Source organism: Gorilla gorilla, chromosome 9 (assembly GCF_029281585.2).
Source record: "Gorilla gorilla gorilla isolate KB3781 chromosome 9, NHGRI_mGorGor1-v2.1_pri, whole genome shotgun sequence".
In the NCBI taxonomy this organism is placed as follows: Eukaryota; Metazoa; Chordata; class Mammalia; order Primates; family Hominidae; genus Gorilla; species Gorilla gorilla.
This window is the reverse complement of record NC_073233.2, coordinates 10097934-10119617: the sequence shown is the minus strand read 5'-3', so window position 1 is coordinate 10119617 and position 21684 is coordinate 10097934. Positions and strand designations below refer to the sequence as shown.

The window sequence follows — 21684 nt, the reverse complement described above, 5'->3', positions numbered from 1 at the left end:
GCCTCCCAATGTGTTGGGATTACAGGTGTGAGCCATCATGCCCAGTGCTTTATGACTTTTAAATGACTTCATATGTTTTACAAACAGGGTTTTCTGACAGTGATTTTTTTTCTCTCATGAGAAATTAATGACATATTCATTAATTGTTTTGTTGATATTTATTTCCAAAAAGAATAATGAAACTTTGTGGGCATAGATGAACAAAAGAAAAGTAATGGCAGCAGTACAGAATAGGATCTTTGTTTGATACCTACAGATTTTTTTTTTTTTTTTTTTTGAGATAGTGTCTCGCTATGTCGTCTAGGCTGGAGTGCAGTGGTGCGATCTCGACTTACTGCAGCCTCTGCCTCCTGGGTTTAAGCAATTCTCCTGCTTCAGCCTCCCAAGTAGTTGGGGTTCTGGGTGTGCACCACCACACCCAGCTAATTTGTGTATTTTTAGTAGAGGTGGGGTTTCTCCATGTTGGCCAGACTGGTGTTGAACTTGTGACCTCCAGTGACCTGCCCACCTTGGCCTCCCAGAGTGCTGGGATTACAGTTGTGAGCCACCGTGCCTGGCTGATACCTGTGGATTTTAAAGGGAAATTATAGGATTTTGTTTAAATGGTGGGTCATAGTGAAGAAGACTTCTCACGTGTAATCAGCTACACGTTACTATCCCGGCTAGGTTCATCTATTCAAAATAAAAGCTACTGTGGAAGGTTTTGTAAGTAATTTTTTTCTTAGCAAGGACCTTTAGGTTCAGTTAAAGTGTCTTTGTTGATTGTTTTATTTTTATTTTATTTTATTGTATTTTTTTTGAAACAGATTCTCACTCTATCCATGCTAGAGTGCAGTGGCATGATCTTGGCTCACTGCAACCCCCGTCTCCCGGGTTCAAGTGATACTCCTGCCTCAGCCTCCCAAGCAGCTGGGTTTATAGGGGTGCGCCATCATGCCCGGCTAATTTTGTATATTTTGTAGAGACAGAGTTTCACCATGTTCCCCAGGCTGTTCTCGAACTCTTGACCTCATGATCCGCCCACCTTGGCCTCCCAAAGTGTTGGGATTACAGGCGTAAGCCACCACACCTGGCCAGTTGTTTCATTTTTTTTAGTACAAGTTAGGGGGAATTAATTTCTCTTCTAAATAAACTTGAAACTTGCATTGAAAGCTTTGGGCCTTACAAAGGCAGTGTTCCCAAAGCTCAAGTGTGTTCACTTTGCTTGAATATTGATATTATCCTATATTGAATTGATATTTCTTTATTTTATTTTATTTATTTATTTTTATTTGTTTTTGAGACAGAGTCCTGCTCTGTCGCCCAGGCTGGAGTGCAGTGGCGCAATCTAGGCTCACTGCAACCTTTGCCTCCTGGGTTGAAACGATTTTCCCACCTTAGCCTCCCGAGTAGCTGGGATTACAGGCACGCACCGTCATACCTGGCTTTTTTTTTTTTTTTTTTTTGTATTTTTATAGAGACGGGGTTTCACCATCTTGGCCAGGCTTGTTTTGAACTCCTGACTTCAGGTGATCTGTCAGCCTCGGCCTCCCAAAGTGCTGGGATTACAGGCGTGAGCCACCATGCGTGGCCTTTGAATTGATATTTCAAGGCTGAAATGTAATTAAGTAAATTTGAAGACTTGTTTGCATATGTGAAATTTTTTTTTTAAGTTATCCTACAAGTTAGGAGTCCTAAATATTAACTGAAAGGTTCACAACTTAAAGTCAGACTGCTTTGTGTTAAACTCCCTTATAGAGGAAATTGAGAGTTATATTAAAAGTACAATCCACTCATTCTTTTGTCTTCCTAGGTTTTGGCACAAATACCAGTGGGAATAGTATTTTTGGAAGTAAACCAGCACCTGGGACTCTTGGAACTGGGCTTGGTGCAGGATTTGGAACAGGTAAGAAACTGCTACCATGAGATCTAGGAAGTGACGCAGTTTGACTTTCTAGTTTCTGGAACTTGAGAGATCTGTTTGATTATATTACTGGAATTAAGAAGTCTACCTTTTCGTTTTTCCAGTTGCGTTTATAAGACATTCCCAGCAGTTATGCTTTACCAGGCTTTAAAATATTGGCATGTTTGTGTTAGAAGCTGTATGCTCACTTTTCTACAAAATGTCCTCTGATAGTCCTGGTCTTTTTGGGATTTTTAGTATTTAATGTGAGAATTGTCATGAGGACATTAACTTTCAGTTTCCCCATGTTACTTTTGTAACAGGGATTTGAGACCTTAAACTGTTCATCAAAGTAAGCCCTAATAGAAAGGCAGAGCAATAAGAGCACATGCTGATGTAATTCTCCTTTGCAAGGAGAATTTCATTTAGTTCCATTGTCATATAGACCAGTGTCACCCCTTTTCCCTGATTCCTACTGTTAACAACTATTTTTCAGTGCCTTTGAAGATACTGACCCTTCTACCTGCCCAGCTGTTTTTAAACAGCTGGAGCGTGATGATGGTCATAAAATATATAAGTGTTTTAGCATGTACAGTAAAACTAAGTTGTTTAATTAAACATAGAGTTTTGCCTACTTTTTCAATTCGTTTGACTGCAGGTGTGGTCATTTAGTTGCAAACCATTTCCATAGTCTGCTTCCACTGTCCAGTTAATCTGTTTTTTTTTTCCCTTCTATCGTCTGAGCATTCATCTGTCATTTCCTTCTTTTTTATTTATTTATTTATTTATTTATTTATTTATTTATTTTGGAGATGGAGTCTCACTCTGTCGTTTAGGCTGGAGTGCAGTGGTGCAGTCTCAGCTCACTGCAATCTCCGCCTCCCAGGTTGAAGCAATTCTCCTCCCTCAGCCTTCCTAGTAGCTGGGATTACAGGTGTGTATCACCATCCTTGGCTAATTATTGTATTTTTAGTAGAGATGGAGTGTCACTATGTTGGTCAGGCTGGTCTTGAAGTCCTGACCTCAGGTGATCCTCCCTCCTTGGCCTCCAAAGTGCTGGGATTACAGGTGTGAGCCACCGTGCCTGGCTGTCATTTCCTTCTTAATGGAACCTCATTTTGTACTATGATCTGCTTTTGTGGTTTTTATTTTTATTTTTTTCAATTTTCCTTTTTTTTTTTTTTTTTTGAGATGGAGTCTTGCTCCGTCCCCCAGGCTGGAGTGCAGTGGCATAATCTCGGCTCACTGCAACCTCCACTTCCCGAGTAGCTGGGACTACAGTCGCACGCCACCATACCCAGCTAATTTTTGTATTTTTAGTAGAGACAGGGTTTCACCATGTTGGCCAGGCTGGTCTCGAACTCCTGATGTCGTGATCCTCCCACCTCAACCTCCCTAAGTGCTGGGATTACAGACATGAGCCACCGCGCCCAGCCTTCAGTCTTCTTTTTAAGATAAAAGGTATTTTGTTTTGAGACAGGTTCTTGCTCTGTTACCCAGGCTGGAGTGCATTGGCATGATCACAGCTCACTGCAACCTCTACCTCCCAGGCTCAAACCATCCTCCCACCTCAGCCTCCCTAGTAACTGGGACAACAGGTGCAAGCCACCATGCTTGGCTAGTTTTTTAATATTTTGGAGAGATGAGGTCGGCCTGTTTTGCCCAGGCTGGTCTCGAACCCCTGGGCTGAAGCCATCCTCCTGCCTTGAGCTCTTAAAGTGCTGGGAATATAGGCATGAGTCAGTGCTCTCTGCTTAAGATAAAAGATGTAAGTGCTGGTAAAAAGTTTTTAACAATTCAGAAATTTCATGAAAAGTCCAGTCTTTTTCAGCTGTGAAATGATTAGGTTTGTTTGGCATGTATCTTGTCAGACCCCTTTCTATGCATTTTTCGGACATGTTTACACACACACACGTCTGTACATACATGTCTTTTATATTTAGGGTGTAAGATTATATTCTTGTTTGTTTTTTGAGTCGGAGTTTCGCTCGTTACCCAGGCTGGAGTGCAATGGCACAATCTCGGCTCACCGCAGCCTCCGCCTCCTGGTTTCAAGCGATTCTCCTGCCTCAGCCTCCTGAGTAGCTGGGATTACTGGCATGTGCCCACATGCCCAGCTAATTTTGTGTTTTTAGTAGAGACGGGGTTTCTCCATGTTGGTCAGGCTGGTCTCAAACCCTTGACCTCAGGTGATCTGCCCGCCTCAGCCTCCCAAAGTGCTGGGATTACAGGTGTGAGCCATCGTGCCTGGCCTGGGATTATATTTTTAAATGGAAACTATACCCTGCATGAGTGACTTTTAAGCCAGAGACTGAGATGCATTAGTTGGTTATAATTAATATAGTTGCCTGCAATCAGCATTTGAAGAAAATGAAGTAGAATTAAAAATCAGTAGGCTGGGCCTAATGGGTTATGCTTCTAATCCCAGCACTTTGGGAGGCCTAGGCAGGAGGATTGCTTGACGTCAGGAGTTTAACATCATCTTGAGCAACATAGTAAGATGCTATCAAAAAAATAAAAATAAAATAGATATGCATGGTAGCATGTGCCTGTAGTCCTAGCTACTCAAGCAGCTGAATGAGATGTGCTGTGGGAGGATCGCTTGAGTCTGGGAGGTAGATGCTGCAGTGGGTTATGATAGTACCACTGCACTCCAGCCTGGGTAACAGAATGAGATGCTGTCCTAAAACAAAAAACAAAAAACAAACATTTAAAATATTAAGGTTAGTATCCTTTTATGAAACTTTGTCTCAGTTGTGTTTGTGTTTATGTGTTTCGGATCTCAGTGTTTTTCATTGCATGTGCTGTAGTTGAAAATGTTTGAAAGCACTGTCTTACATAGTGTTCTGTGACTTGTATTTTCATTTCACATAATACCAGTTTTTCTTTTGGTCAGTACATACATATCGATCTCATTTTGAAAAACCCTATTTAGAGCTGGATGAGGTGGCTCCTGCCTGTAATGCCAGGTCTTTGGGAGGCTGAGGTGGGCGGATTACTTAGGCAATGTAGGGAGACGCTGTCTGTACTAAAAATGCAAAAAGCTAGCTGGGCTTGGTGGCATGTGCCTGTAGTCCGAGCTACTCGGGAGGCTGAGGTGGGAGATTCACCTGAGCTTTGGAAGTCGAGACTGCAGTGAGCGGTGATCGTTCCACTGCACTCCAGAGAAAAGTCTCATTCCTAAAAAAAATTATTTAATATTCCATTAAATACACAAAATTTACACACATCATTCATATACCATTATTTAACATTTCACCTATTAATGGACATTTATTTGATGATGTTGGCAAAACCCTCAGTGAACATTTTTTGTTACATAATTTTGCAGGTGTTAGTTTATTGTAGGATTGATACATCAAATTGGAATTGCAGTGTTGGAATATACGCATATTTCAGATTTTGGTTGAATTTGCTAATTTGCCTTTCAAAAATACCAGTTTGTGTTGCTCACATTATATACAATGCCCATTTTTGTGTATTTTCCATATTGGGCTTTTTTGTCTTTTCATACATGACAGTAGAAATTGGTACATTCCAGTTTGCACCTCACTGATTACTGGCAAAGGTGAATTTTTTTTTTTTTTTTTTTTTTTTGCCATTTAAGTCAGTTCTCTGTTCATAGTGTTGGATTGTTGTTTCTTTTTTTCCTGCACCTACCACTAACTTGAGATTCTTGTTAATTTATATTTTATTTATTTATTTATTTAGAGACCGAGTTTCTCTCGTTGCCAGGCTGGAGTACAATGGTGTGATCTCAGCTCATGGCAACCTCCACCTCCTGGGTTCAAGTGATTCTCCTGCCTCAGCCTCCCATGTAGCTGGGATTGCAGGCATGTGCCACTGCACCCGGCTAACTTTGTATTTTTTTAGTTAGAGATGGGGTTTCACCATGTTGGCCAGGCTGGTCTTGGACGACTGACCTCAGGTGATCCGCCTGCCTCAGCCTCCCGGCATAAGCCACTGCGCTGGGCCACAAGTTTTATTTTTTTCCAAGATGGACTCTTGCTCTGTTGCCCAGGCTGGAGTGTAGTGGTGTGATCTCGGCTCACTGCAACCTCTGCCTCCCAGGCTCAAGCAATTCTTGTGCCTCAACCTAATTTTTGTATTTTTAGTAGAAATGGGGTTTCACCATTTTGGCCAGGCTAGTCTGGAACTCCTGACCTCGTGATCCTCCTGCCTCGGCCTTCCAAAGTACTGGGATTACAGGCATGAGCCACTGCGCCCAGCCACAAGTTTTATTTTTATGTGATCAGAATTACTTTGGCTCCTGGATCTTGTAGGTTATGATTAGCAATGTCTTCCCCCATATTCCAAGACTCTATAACTCTTTTTCTGATGCTTTTGTCTCTCATTCCACAATAATGTAATATCCTAACATTTTATTTTAATATATTCTGTTTTTCTTCAACAGTTCTCTCTCACAATAAACAAACTGCATTGTGTTGCTGTTGTATATTCCTTATACATGCCTCTCCTATAAACCAAAAGATGAATACAATCAATTAAGAATTTTACACCCCCAACCTTAGCAGCAGCATATCATGTAGGGAAATGAGAATTGTGAGTCAGCAAGCACACACACTGTTGCAGTTCCCTGATGATCATATCTGCTGAAGCAGGCCCTTGCGTTTGGGAGGAACATTTCCTGAGACTTGCATATAAACACCCACGTTCCTGAACTCTGCATTTCATGGTTTAACAGGTAGACTAGCACTATAGCTTTAGGCTGTATTTTTGGGAGGCAATGGCTAAGTGGGTGTTTCTCTGCAGCTTCTTATTTTCAGTGATGGTGATTCAAACTCAAGCCGCCTGTAATGTGGGCGTTTGGGTACTTAATGAGTAGTTGTTATACAAATATTAAATGTACAGATACGTAAGATTTTTTTGTATGCTTCGGTGTAAGAAACCAGTCTTAGTATAAAAGGTTTTATACTGACCCTTGGCATGTGATTTTCTCCCGCCCCATGTGTTGAGACTAAGAAACATTCATTAACTCATGGACATAACAATTTCTTGTTTTATAGTGATATTAACATCATTAGCACTATCAGTTGCACACCACTGCCTTGGTTACTTAGTAATAATAATAAACCTTCGTTCTACAGGTTTTCCTTGAAGTAATGGCTACATATAGGAAGGTTGATTGTAATACTAAGAGAGACATAGAAAAATCTTTCTGGTGCTAATAGATGCCTCAGATAAATTTAAATTCTAGCAATTTTGGAATATCTCAAAAGGAAAATAACCATTTTCAATTTTTTCTTGATTTTCTTTGGAGTTTCTAAGGCCACTATTACCATTTTGCCCCCCATATAGCTTCTTTATAACTGCTACAGCTAATCATAAATATAGTACATTTTTCGTATCTTGACAAATTACCAGAACTTTATTGTATCACACAACATCACACTCAGAATGTCTCTCAAATTGTGGACCATTAGTTCTTTCATTAAACATAAAAAGCCATTTGTGCATAAAACAAGGCAGATCTGGATAAAAATACCTATTTTTCCATTGATAAATTGCAATAGTCAGTAGTCAAGTCATTTTATGATAATCCCTTTACAGACAACTCAAACCTCACAGTACTTTTTTTTTTTTTTTTTTTTTTTTTGAGACGGAGTTTTGCTCTTCTTGCCCAGGCTGGAGTGCAATGGCATGATCTCGGCTCACTGCAACCTCCGCCTCCCGGGCTCAAGCGATTCTCCTGCTTCAGCCTTCCCGAGTAGCTGGGATTACAGGCATGTGCCACCACGCCCAGCTAATTTTGTATTTTTAGTGGAGACAGGGTTTCTCCATGTTTGTCAGGCTGGTCTCGAACTCCTGACCTCAGGTGGTCTGCCCTCCTCGGCTTCCCAAAGTGCTAGGATTACAGGTGTGAGCCACCGCGCCCAGCCCACAGTACCTTTTTTTAATTTTTCTGTGGATTACTGAAATACAGTACAGTGATTTTAGAATGATTCATGGGTCATCATCCAGGGATGCTGTAAAGGTGAGGGCAATACACATTTAGAGTAGAATTTTTCATCTATTTTATATATTTGAGTTTCACCTAAGTTTTTGTTTGGAGGCAAGGAGGTATTAGACTACCAGAAAATAAACAATTCTGTAGTTTGTGCTGTAAACTATTTCCTTTGATGAAGTAATATAATTTTAGTATTTCTTGGAGCTTGCGTTAATTACTAATGGTTTAGAACTTTAAAAGAAGTCTTATTCTTTGTCCCAAAGCTGTCCTTTTTTTTTTTGATATAGAGTTTTGCTCTTGTTGCCCAGGCTGGAGTGCAATGGTGTGATCTTGGCTCACCGCAGCCTCCACCTCCTGGGTTCAAGCGATTCTCCTGCCTCAACCTCCTGAGTAGCTGGGTTACAGGCATGTGCCACCACACCCAGCTAATTTTTGTATTTTTAGTAGAGACAGGGTTTCTCCATGTTGGTCAGGCTGGTCTTGAACTCCTAACTTCAGGTGATCCACCCGCCTCGGCCTCCCAAAGTGCTGGGATTACAGGCGTGAGGCACCGTGCCCGGCCCTGTTGTCTTATTTTTAATGAGGTTGGACAGTCAGTAATTTGTTCAGTAGTCATCCTTACTGATTTATATTGTGTGGGTTGTCTTGGTATAAACTTTCTGTTCTTTTTTGATTGTGATCTCAAAGCAGTTCCCATACAATATTTTTGACCTGCAAGTATTATATCTTTGAAGTGATTTTCCTGGTAAACGGTATTTGTTTCAAGATGCAGTTGATATGTTAAAAAGAACTTCAGAAGCCATGCATGGTGATGCATGCCTGTAGTTCCAGCCACTCAGAGGCTAAGGCGGGAGGATTACTTTCGCCCAGGACTCAGCCTGGGTAACATAATGAGATCCTGTCTCTCTCTCTCTGTCTCTCTCTTTTTTTAATGGAACTTTAAATCTTATCAATTGCCAATAATTTTGGGGAAATATGGTGGGAAATTGAATGGAATTTTTTTTTAATAATGCCAATAACTTGTATTCACCATATTCTTCCCCGTTTTACACTTCTAAAATCACCACTGACAACAAGGTCCCTAAGCAAAATTCAACAATACCAGTTTCTGCAATGGGTTTTCCTCTGGTGAAAATGAGTTCTTAGTCCAACCACTCTGGTTCGTGCTGAAATTTGAGTCTGTTTAGTAACCTCACCAGAAGACGTTGAGCTTTTTGTAAAACAAGTTTGTCTAGATAAACCAGTTTTCATGAGATGGTATAATTGAAAGTGTTAGTGAAAGACGATATGTTGGATTTAGTTTTCCTATAGTTGTCTGTAAGAAAGATGACATGATTGTGTTAGTTGAGTATTTTGATTTGCAAGTATTGAATTTTAAGAATAGTTTTTAAAATTCTTTGGAAACCTGTTTTATTATAGAGTGGCAGGCAGTTAAGAGCCCTGGTTGTCAAATACACCTAGGTTTGAACCCCATTTCTATCATTTATAACATTGTGACATCGTGCTAATTACTAAACCCTAAGTTTTCTCCTCTGTTAAAAGGGAATAATAGTTTCTACACCAGACATTTTGATGAGCATGTAGTATGTACCCGATGTCTTCTGAATGCTTTATGAATATTTATTCATTTTAATTTTAGGATAAATATCTAAGGTCTATGTTACTTCATGTTATAATTGAGGAAACTGAAGCACAGAGAGATTTAAGTATTTTACCTATGATGTGTATAATGTGCTGAGCCCAGTACTTGACCTGTAGTAACACTTACCATATTCACCCCTTTGTTGAAATGAGTGGTCATTATGAAGTTTCCAAATGTATTATATTTTTAAGTAACTGACCTCTGGCACAACATTGAAAGGATCTTCTGTGGTGCTTTTTTCTTTCCTCTTGTCTCCGTAGCTCTTGGTGCTGGACAGGCATCTTTGTTTGGGAACAACCAACCTAAGATTGGAGGGCCTCTTGGTACAGGAGCCTTTGGGGCCCCTGGATTTAATACTACGACAGCCACTTTGGGCTTTGGAGCCCCCCAGGCCCCAGTAGGTAAGTGTCAGTCACTTTAGAAGGCTTTTCTTAATTTTTTGCTAATACTTGCTGACCTGATTTTCCATCCTACACCTGTCCCATTCCTACCAAGGCATTGCATACATGCATGTCATTAAACAATTGGGTAGTAAAGAAGGGCTTATTAATAGATCCTGGCCTACTCTGCTTTCCCTGCTCCTAGGCCTCCTCTGTCAAAGAAACCACTTTTGTTACTATTTTTAATTCATCTGATATATAATTTAGTTCATATCGCTAAATGTGCTTATATTACTGTGTTTTGGTTTATTAAATCTAAGTAAATGTAACCTGTTATGGTAGATGAGAATTTAGCTCATGTATCACCTCTACTTTATTTACTTCTTCTAATATAATTATGTTTACTAAATTTACTATATTTCCTAAATTTAGTTTTATCTATTGAAGTGTTTTTCTTTCTTTTATGTTTTTGAAAAGGAGTCTCACGCTGTTGCCCAAGCTGGAGTGCAGTGATGTGATCTCAGCTCACTGCAACCTCCACCTCCTGGGTTCAAGTGATTCTTCTGCCTCAGCTTCCTGAGTAGCTGGGATTACAGGTGCATGCCACCACACCCAGCTAATTTTTTTTTTTTTGTAGCTTGAGCAGAGACAGGGTTTCACCATGTTGGCCAGGCTGATCTCGAATTCCTGACCTCGTGATCCGCCCACCTTGGCCTCCCAAAGTGCTAGGATTACAGGTGTGAGCCACCGCGCCTGGCTTAGACTTTCCATTAATTCTTTCCTCTTCCTGTTTTCAATTCTACTTCATCAAACCTGGTATTCCGAAATCCCTAGACTTCCGGGATTCTCCAAGGTAGATACGTGTCATTTGATCATACTAGTAGACCCTTGGACAACATGAGGGTTAGGGGTGCTAACCCCCACACAGTTGATAATTTGCAAATAATCTTTGATTCCCAAGCTTTACTGACAACATAAACAGTACACATTATGTATATTATATGTAGTACGTACTATATTCTTACTATAAAGTAAGCTAAAGAAAAGAATATATTATTAGGAAAATCATAAGGAGGAAGGGGTTGGTCTTGCTCTCTCAGGGGTGGCAGAGGAGGAAATCCACACATAAGTGGATCCACACAGTTCAAACTTGTGTTGTTCAAAGGTCAGCTGTAACTGCTGTTGAGTGTACTCTAAGCTATAGTTTTCTGTATCCTGCTTGATCAGTCCTCTGTCCACATCTTTCCCCTAGAAATTTGTTAGATTTTCTCATGTGTTCATTTGCCACCTTCCCATTATTTGTCATTGTGGGTTTATATATATAAATGTTAATATTTTTTAGCCAAAGATTTAATAAGGTCTTGGAGAGAGCGGAGGTGAATTCGAGTTTTCATTGATCTCTGTGCGAATTTTATACTTAGCTTTATCATTAAAAATAGGCCTGGTGCGGTGCCTCACGCCTGTAATCTCAGCACTTTGGGAGGCTGAGGCGGGTGGATCACCTGAGGTCAGGAGTTCGACCATCCTGGCCAACATGGTGAAACCCCGTCTCTACTAAAAATACAAAAATTAGCCGGGCGTGGCGGCAGGCACCTGTAATCCCACCTACTCGCAAGGCCGAGGCAGGAGGATTGCCTAGTCCGGGAGGCAGAGGTTGCAGTGAGCGGAGATCGCGCTACTGCACTCCAGCCTGAGTGACACAGCAAGACTCTGTCTCAAAAAAAAAATTGTTTTAATTTTATTTTTTTCTCATTTTTTATTGGTTTTAGTAGAAGGTGGTAGCATAAATTATTGTAATATGCCATTTTTACTTGTGTAGCTTTTTGACTGGTTTTTAATAATCCATCTCTTTTTCCAAAGTTCCTGACACAAGAATTTAGTTAATATTAAATTTGTGTGCCTTAACATTACTGCCCATTTAAAGGTAATTGTATTTACTTTTAGAATGTACATCTGTATACCACGGAATCTTAGTTGAAAGTACTTTAGAACTATGCGAGTGTGCCTTGTCTTAAAAAAACCTCAGGTATGGTGACTTCCTTACAGGCAGTATAGTCTGTTGTTCTGTTCTGGTTGTGTGGAAACCATATCCTTCCTCCATAGAGTTTCCACCCAGTGGTTCTACTTTTATTTCCTAAAGCTAAGCAAAACCAGTCTAGTATGTATGGTTTCTTTTCTTTCTTTCCTTTTTTTTTTTTTTTGAGAGGAGTCTTACTCTGTCACCCAGGCTGGAGTGCTGTGGCACCATCTTGGCTCACTGCAGCCTCTGCCTCTGGGTTCAGACAATTCTCCTGTCTCAGCCTCCTGCGTAGCTGGGACTACAGGTATGTGTCACCATGCCCGGCTAATTCTTGTATTTTTTAGTAGAGATAGAGGTTCACCATTTTTGGTCAGGCTATTCTTGAACTCCTGACCTGAAGTAATCTGCTTGCTCAGCTTCCCAAAGTGCTGGGATTACTGGCATGAGCCACCATGCCTTGCCGTGGTATATTTGTGGTAACCCACTGACTTTCTTCTGGATAAAGTATCATCAGATTCTTGTGTTTCATCAGAAGACTTGGTTTTTGTACTTTTCCCTATCCCTTTAATTATTTGGTTATGATTTAGTTTTTTGGAATCCTTTATTTTGAAATTTCTTTGGAATTTGTTCTTTGGAAAGTTTTCAAATTATTTTGACCAAGATTGAATGTAATACCAGTAGTTGCTTAACTAGTGCTTGTTTGTTTTCTTGTTTTTGCTAATCTATCAAGATACTCTCTTACCTGTGTCTTTAAATACTACAGTTAACACAAAGTTTATATTTATTCATACAGATATAAAATCATGCTCACGCACTTTCTTGTGTTTGGATTTGTGAAAGGAAGTTTTTGGTTTTTTTTTTTTTTTTTTTTTTTGAGGACGCCCAGGTAGAGTGATTTGTACTTGTTAAATGATGGGATCAACTAAGACAGGTCAGTTTTCTAAATGAGTAATTGCCTGTCCAGTAACAAAATGACCAGTGAGGTTTGGAGTTCTCTAAATTTTTTCTTGAGTCTCCTTGCATAGTCCCCAAAATAGCAGTATGCTGTTAATCTGTAGTACTGTGTACCAAAAAAAAAACACTTTTATTTTTTGCTCTTAAATTGGATTTAGGAACTTTCTGAATACAGATGATTTACTCTGTGCTCTTAAAATTGACATCTCTTGGTTTGAGATCCTGAGCAAACTTGTCCTGTCTAGTTAAATATCAACATAAATGTACGGTGTTTTAGTATTTATTGAATACATCGATTTTAAGAAATCTTTGACTCAGGTGGATCTACTTCTTTTTCATTAATTTAGCTATAGCAGCCTGTTCTGTTTTTGTTTGTTTGTTTGTTTGTTTTTGAGAGGGAATCTCGCTCTGTCGCCCAGGCTAGAGTGAAGTGGCATGACCTTGGCTCACTGCCAGCTCCGTATCCTGGGTTCACGCCATTCTCCTGCCTCAGCCTCCCGAGTAGCTGGGACTACAGGTGCCCACCACCACACCTGGCTAATTTTTTCTATTTTGTTAGTAGAGACAGGGTTTCACCATGTTAGCCAGGATGGTCTCGATCTCCTGACCTTGTGATCCGCCCGCCTCGGCCTCCCAAAGTGCTGGGATTACAGGCATGAGCCACCACGCCCGGCCTCTTTTTTTTTTTTTTTTTTTTTTTGTTATTACTGCTTTTGCTCTGCACCCACTGCCCACAACATTGTGAGACTTTTCAGAAAGTTTAATGTCACTCCTTTACTGTGGATTATTGTATTATATTTTGGCAGTAACTTTATTTGTAAATGTTTATAAGGGAAAAAGGTAGTATTTTTGTCTGTAAAATGACTTTATTATGTTTTGAGTTGTGATCAGTATTTTTGGAAAGAGATTTTATCTTGCAAAGAGGTTTCTTCTTCAGTCAGGGTATACTGTAGTGGTTTTGCTTTTTTCTTAGTGTTTTACTTGGTACAATGGTAGATCATGAATAGTCTTCATTGTTACTTACGTCTGTTCCCTAAATTCTCTGCAATTGATAACAGATGTTCTTACACTTTGAGAAAAAATTAGGCTTGGTGATTTCTTTTTTCTTTCAGTTTATATTATTTGAATGTTAAATAAATGTAAATAATAAACTTATAAGGATAGCCTAAGCATTTTCTTCAGGAAGACACCTGGATTTGGGGGAAAAGAAAAAACCACATTTTTGTTTGTATGCTGCCTTCCTCTGTAGCCTTAATGTACATAATATTTTTATTCTGGAAATTTTACTTAATAAATCAAAGATAATTTCATATTTCCACAATGAAACAAATTATTATTTTTAATAACTACATAACCTATGTTGATGTGTCATGATGTTTACAACTTTTTTGTTTGTTTGTTTGAGGCAGAGTCTCGCTCTTTCACCCAGGCTAGAGTGCAGTGGCACGATCTCAGCTCACTGAAACCTCCACTTCCTGGGTTCCAGCTGGGGTTATAGGTGTGCGCCCCCACACCCAGCTAATTTTTTGTATTTTTAGTAGAGGTGGGGTTTCACTGTATTGGCCAGGTTGGTCTCAAACTCCTCATCTCAAGTGATCTGCTCACCACGGCCTCCCAGTGCTGGGATTACAGGCGTGAGCCACTGCACCCCGCCTACAACTATTAACTTAATATTGGACACATAGGTTGTTTCCATATCTTGACTATATATATACTATGCAGTGAATGCTTAGGAATTTATTTTCTTTCTAGTTCGAGTTAAATTTTCATGATTAAAATTATGAGGTTAAAAAATAGAGGCCAGGCATGGTGGCTGACTCCTGTAATCCTGGCATTTTGGGGGGCAAAGGTGGGCAGATAGTTCAATTTCAGGAGTTCAAGACCAGCCTGGGCAACACGGCGAAACCCCATCTCTAAAAAAAAAAAAAAAAACACACACACACACACACAAAATTAGCTGTTGTTGGTGTGGTGACTCACCCCTGTAGTCCCAGCTACTTGGGAGTCTGAGGTTAGAGGATCACTTGAGCCCGGAGGCAGAGGTTGCAGCAAGCCAAGATCATGCCACTACACTCCAGCCTGGGCGTGTGTGTGTGTGTGCACACACAAACACACAGTACTTGTCCTGTTGTGTATTGTCATATTATTTCCTTTGGACAATTACATACACACGCGCACGCACACACACAGTATTTGCCGTGTATACTGTCATATTATTTCCTTTAGACAATTACACACACACACACACACACACACACACACACACACACTCTACTTGCCCTGTATACTGTCGTATTAGTTCCTTTAGACAAACCAGTCTATAATGTTTCTAGAAGTCAAAGACTATGGCTTTTTATGCAGCTATTTCAGTGATAGGTATGCATAAAATATTTCATCAGGGTTGTTTAAATTTTCCTTTCTTTGATTAGTAGTGACGGTGAACACTGTGTAAGTGAATTTATATGAGTATTGTATCTTATGAAATGTCTCTTCCTAAATTTGACCTATTAGCTTATTTGATTTTTGATTTTCTTTACAGTTTGCTCTACACACATTCTGCCCCAGTGATACCATTGATCTGAGCATTTTGAAGACCACTTCTTCAAAAAGAATACTGAGCTCTGTGTTACAAATGCATTGTATCCTTGCATTTATATATATATATTTTGTTTTCTTTTTTTTTTTAAAGCTTTGACAGATCCAAATGCTTCTGCTGCCCAGCAGGCTGTTCTCCAGCAGCACATCAATAGTCTAACATACTCACCTTTTGGAGACTCTCCTCTCTTCCGGAATCCGATGTCAGACCCTAAGAAGAAGGAAGAGGTAAATTTAAGGATACTTCTGTAAAATATCATATCAAAGAAAGAGAAACTGGATGTGCAGAATGTAATTTTTTGCCTGTATATATTAAGGGATTAAGCAAAGCTAGGTGTAATTAATTTTTTAAGATATTATTTCACTCAGCCGGGGGTAAATTATTTTTGCTGTATCTGGAAGGTGTTGGGACAGTGAAATGACCACTACACTGAAGATCAATGCTGTGGGTTTTCAACAGTCCTGAAATAAGACAGATATTAATGTTCTCATTTTTAATTAAAACAACTTTTTTTAAGTTTTTTTCTTTTCTTTTTGAGATGATGTCTTGCTGGTATCGAACTCCTGGAAGGAATCCTCCCGCCTCAGTCTCCCAACGTGCTGGGATTACAGGTGTAAGCCACCATGCCCAGCCCTATTCTCATTTTATAATTAAGCAAACTAAGGCTTAGAGAGGCTGACTTTCCTCGAATCATAATGCTCTTAAGTGGCATAACCAAAATCTTAACCTCTTGATTTTTACATAGCTTTGTCTTTAATCTCTTATAACTCTAGTGTAAAAACATGATCTTTTACTCACATGGTGTTAAAAGTGTAGTCTTCGGTCTGTTTGATCCTTGTTTTACCGCTTATAATCTGTGAGACATTGGAAAATGAGAAAGTCATTTTGCCTCCCTAAATTTGTTTCTTCTGTAAAATGGGAAGAGTAATAGTGTTCAATGTTGAGGGCTAAATGAGATCATGCATACCAGGATCATAGTAAATTGCTCAATATACAGAAACTACTATTCAATCACTTATGTGATTACATGTATCCCTCAGCTTTTTATTTTGTTGTTTTGTTTTGTTGTTTTAAGAAATGGGATCTGCCCGGCGCAGTGGCTCAGGCCTGTAATCCTAGCACTTTGGGAGTCCGAGGCGGGTGGATCACCTGAGTTCAGTTCACGACCAGCCTGGTCAACACGGTGAAACCCCGTCTCTACGAAATATACAAAAATTAGCTGGGCATGGTGGGGGGCACCTGTAATCACAGCTACTTGGGAGGCTGAGGCAGGAGAATTGCTTGTACCTGGAGGCAGAGGTTGCAGTGAGCCGAGATTGCGCCATTGCACTCCAGCCTGGGAAACAAGAGCGAAACTTCGTCTCAAAAAAAAAAGAGAAATGGGATCTTACTGTATTCTTAAATTTAATCCTGTAAACGAGATACTAGAAGCAAGATATGAATATGAAAGTACCTTTTAAAGTGATGTGTAAATGATTAGACAATTATTTATGCAGCCTAATTTTAGGTAGCTGAATATGTGCAAGGCATTGTGTTGTTAAGTGCTGAGGATACAAAATGAAAATAAACAAGAATTTATTAAGGTTGCTATCCAGTGACAAACATCAGACATACAAGCACTTAAGTTTACACTGGTTCAGTAGAGTGTATGTGGTAATAGAAGAGTGTCTATCAATGACGAATGGATAAACAAAATGTTTTATATGTCTATAATGGAATATCATTTAGCCATAAATAGGAGTAAAGTACTGATACATGCTATAACATAGATGAAACCTTGAAAACATAAGTGAAGGCCGGGCACAGTGGGCAAGGTGGCTCATGCCTTTAATCCCAGCACTTTGGGAGGCCGAGGTGGGGAGATCACCTGAGTTCAGGAGTTCAAGACCAGCCTGACCAACATGGTGAAACCCCATCTATACTAAATAAGAAAAAATTAGCCAGGCATGGTGGTGCATGCCCATAATCCCAGCTATTCGTGAGGCTGAGGCAGGCGAATCACTTGAACCTGGGAGGTGGAGATTGCAGTGAGCCGAGATCGCACCATTGCACTCCAGCCCAGATGACAAGAGCGAAACTCCGTCTCAAAACAAAAAGAAAGAAAACGTTAAGTGAAAGGAGCTAGACACAAAAAGTCACATGATTTCATTTATGTGATATACCCAGAATAGGCAAATCCATAAGAAAGAAAGCAGCTTCATAGTTGCAAAGGGAAGAGGGAAGAAATTGAGAGGAACTGAGTTTCTTTTTGAAGTCATCAAAATTTTCAGGAATCAGATAGTGGTGATGGTTGCACAACCTTGTAAATATACTAAAAACTATTGAAGTAGATGCGTTAAAACGGTGAATTCTATGTCACATGAGTTTTATCTTAATACAAAATTTAAAATATACTAGTGAAAAGATCATAGATGCTTGGATGAATTTGATAAGGCTTTGTTTTCAGAAGAGGAACATTTAACTTTGTATGGATATGTAGGGCTTGGCGAGTCTAGGTCAAGCATTCCAACCAAAGACAGAATTGTGAAAGATCACAACAATCTGGGAATAACAAAGATTCATTGTTAAGTGTAAACAGCTTGCACTGGGAAGAGAAGAATAAATTCTGACAGACTAGATATGCTAGACATTGTTATTTGAAGTGGTTGTGTAATCTCATTTATGCTGTTAGGAAAACAAATGTAGAACATCCTCAGGATGTTGTAGAGGTGCCATCTGAAGCACCCTGAAATTTAGTTGTGTGTCCTCCACTAACTTGTAGTTTCCTCAGTAATCAGAGGAAGTAACTTTATTTTTATTTCTGGTACCCAGAGTTTGACTTAATGTTTAATTATTAATGTTTACTAAAAGATGGATAAATACAAGCTAGTATCTGCCTTTTTTTTCCCCAGAGCAATTTGCATTACATAGAAGTTGAATATTAATTCATGACAGAATCTCAGTTTTTCTTGAAGTATAAGATTTTGGGTTTAATTGAAAAGTAATGTCTATGGCTTAGGATTTTTTTGGTATCATGTTTTCATCAAATGAACATAAATACTGTTTTTCAAAGCAGAATGATTGCAAGCTAAACTCTCATAGGATGAAGAGAATGGACAAGATATATTAATATGTTGTGTTAGTACATTTTAATTTACAGAACTTTTTTCAGATTCATCATCTTTGGATTTTTTTTGGGGAAAGAGTCTCGCTCTGTCACCCAGGCTGGAGTGCAGTGGTGCGATCTCGGCTTACTGCAACCTCCGCCTCCTGGGTTCAAGTGATTCCCATGCCTTAGCCTCCCCAGTAGCTGGGATTACAGGTGCACGCCTCCACTGTCCAGCTAACAGATTCATTATCTTGATTACATTTTAAAAGATGTCAGACAAATAATTTTAAATGGGGGCTGGAAAGATGAGTAAAAATCAGTTCTAGAACAATAAAGACAGTTCGGTTAGTATTCACACATACGTACAGATAGCACCTCCCACATCCAAAAATTGAAAATCCAAAATGCTCCCAAATCCAAAACTTTGCACTGACATAACATTCAAAAGAAATGCTCATTGGGACATTTTGGATTTTGGATTTTCACATTTGGGGTACTCAACTGGTAAGTATAATGCAAATATTTCAAAATACAAAAAAATCCAAAATACTTCTGTACCCAAGCATTTTGGATGAGGGATACTCAACATGTACAAAGTTGGGTGTTAACATCCTTGTTTTATGGGAACAGAGACTTCAACAGGTATCTTGCAGGTGAATGACAAAGATGAGCATTGAAATCTGGTCTTGTGATTTTTAAGGCCAGTGCAATACATTTAAAGTAAACCAAAAATTTCCTTGATGCTTTTGTTTTTCAGAGATTGAAACCAACAAATCCAGCAGCCCAGAAGGCTCTTACTACACCTACTCATTATAAACTGACACCCCGCCCTGCCACTAGAGTCCGGCCAAAGGCTTTACAAACAACAGGCACAGCCAAGTCACATCTCTTTGATGGGCTGGATGACGATGAACCATCCCTAGCCAATGGAGCATTCATGCCCAAGTGAGTTTATTTTTGTTAACAGAAATTAAGTGTAAAATACTGATATAAACTAAATATGAAATCCTATGCAATTATTTAAATATATTATAGATGTGATACAGTCCACTTTGTTTTTGTTTTTGTTTTTGTTTTTGTTTTTGAGACAGAGTCTTACTCTGTCGCCCAGGCTGGAGTGCAATGGCAAGATCTTTGCTCACTGCAACCTTTGCCTCCCAGGTTCAAGCGATTCTCTTGCCTCAGCCTCCTGAGTAGCTGGGATTACAGGCGTGTGCCATCACGCCCAGCTAATTTTGTATTTTTAGTAGAAATGGGGTTTCACCATGTTGGCCAGGCTGGTCTTGAACCCCTGACCGCATATGATCTGCCGCCTGGCCTCCCAAAGTGCTGGGATTACAGGTGTGAGCCGCTGTGCCCAGCCAGTCCACTTTTTTATAGTTTGAAAAATACAGAACATCACAAAGAAGAATAAAAGTCACCCAATCACTCCCAGGGATAACTCATAGTTAGCATAAAAATATTTTGATAAATATGCCTCTTATTTTACATATGCATGATTTTGTTTTGTTTTTGAATAATTAGGTTTTTTGTTGTTGCTTTTAAAAGTTCAGGTCTCGCTCTGTCACCCAGGCTGGAATGCAGTGGTGCAATTACTGCTCACTGCAGCCTCAACCTCCGCAGCTCAAGTGATACATTAAAAACATTACACACAACTTTCTTTCCCTAAAAATACGGTAATCCGGCCGGGCATGGTGGCTCACACCTGTAATCCCAGCACTTTGGATGGCCGAGGTGGGTGGATCACTGGAGGTCAGGAGTTTGAGATCAGCCTGGCTAACATGGTGAAACCCCGTCTTTACTGAATATACAAAATTAGCTGGGCATGGCTGCGTGCGTCTGTAATTCTGTAATCCCAGCTGCTTGGGAGGCTGAGGCAGGAGAATCTCTTGAACTGGGGAGGCAGAGGTTGCAGTGAGCTGGGATCCCACCACTGTACTCCAGCCTGGGTGACAGAGTGAGACTTGGCCTCCAAAAAAAAAAAGAAAATGTAACTGCTTCACCAAAGATGGAAAGTCTAATTTTATGTGTTTCTTAGAATATCAGTGAATTATTTTGAAGGCAGGGACTGTGTATTATTTATGTCTGTCCTAGCATTTTATTTATTTATTTTTTTGATACAGTCGCTCTGTCACCCAGGCTGGAGCGCAGTGGCACGATCTTGGCTCACTGCAACCTCCATCTCCTAGGTTCAAGCGATTCTTCTTCCTCAGCTTCCCAAGTAGCTGGGACTACAGGCACGTGCCACCATGCCTGGCTAATTTTTGTGTAGAGATGGGGTTTCGCCATGTTGGCCAGGCTGGTCTTGAACTGCTGACCTCAGATAATTCACCTGCCTCAGACTCCCAAAGTGCTGGGATTACTGGTGTGAGCCACTGTGCCCCGCCTTGTCCTAGCATTTTATACACTGTTTTTGCGCAGAGTAGGTAAAAAGGTTTACAGTAGTCCAGTCATCAGGTCAGTAGCTCGAGATCAGTTTCACCAGGGCTTAGGATTTTCAAATATACAAGTAGAAAGGATTAGAGTGGGAGGACATACATTTTGTTGTTAATACCATCTGACCTCCTTGGCTTCACTTCTGTGGTGTTGCTGTCAAACGTCATCCTTTTTTTTTTTTTTGAGACAAGAGTCTTATGCCATTGCCCAGGCTGGAGTGCAGTGGTGCAATCATACATCACTGCACCTTCGACCCCTGGGCTCAGGTGATCCTCCCACCTCAGTTCCCAAGTAGCTGAGACCACAGGCCCACACCACCATGCCCAGTAATTTTTTTTTTTTTTTTTTTGGAGATACAGGGTCTTTCTGTGTTGCCCACGGTGGTCTCGAACTCCTGGGCTCAAGCCTCAGCCCCCCAAGGTGTTAGGATTACAGGCATGAGCTACCACGCCCAGCTACCTATCAACAGTCTTAATGTAACAGAAGCATTTTACACAGTTGATCTTGTCCCTCCTCCTTGATTCACTTTCATAATTGTCTTCCAGGACCCCACAATTTCCTAGTTTTCTTCCTGCCTCGCTGGTTGCTGCTTCTCAGTCCCCTTTACTGGTTCCTCTTCATTCCACCATCTGTAAATTAGAATGCCCTTGGCTCAGTTGTTGATCACATTTTATCTATGCTTATTTCCAAAGTGCTTCAATTTATTCTCATGGCTTTA

The 21684-nt window shown here is 40.0% G+C and overlaps 1 protein-coding gene across 15 annotated transcripts in view; it reads left to right on the top strand.

The window, feature by feature from the left end:
* NUP98 (nucleoporin 98 and 96 precursor) overlaps nucleotides 1–21684 on the top strand; it is a 119988-nt gene that overhangs the window by 44082 nt on the left and 54222 nt on the right. For all 15 annotated transcript variants that reach the window (XM_004050483.5, XM_019036762.4, XM_055355210.2 and 12 more), the window contains exons 11-14: nucleotides 1793–1885; nucleotides 9753–9893; nucleotides 15536–15669; nucleotides 19288–19475. In XM_004050483.5, the coding sequence (XP_004050531.5) occupies nucleotides 1793–1885; nucleotides 9753–9893; nucleotides 15536–15669; nucleotides 19288–19475 (556 nt within the window). The remainder of the gene's footprint in view (nucleotides 1–1792; nucleotides 1886–9752; nucleotides 9894–15535; nucleotides 15670–19287; nucleotides 19476–21684) is intronic.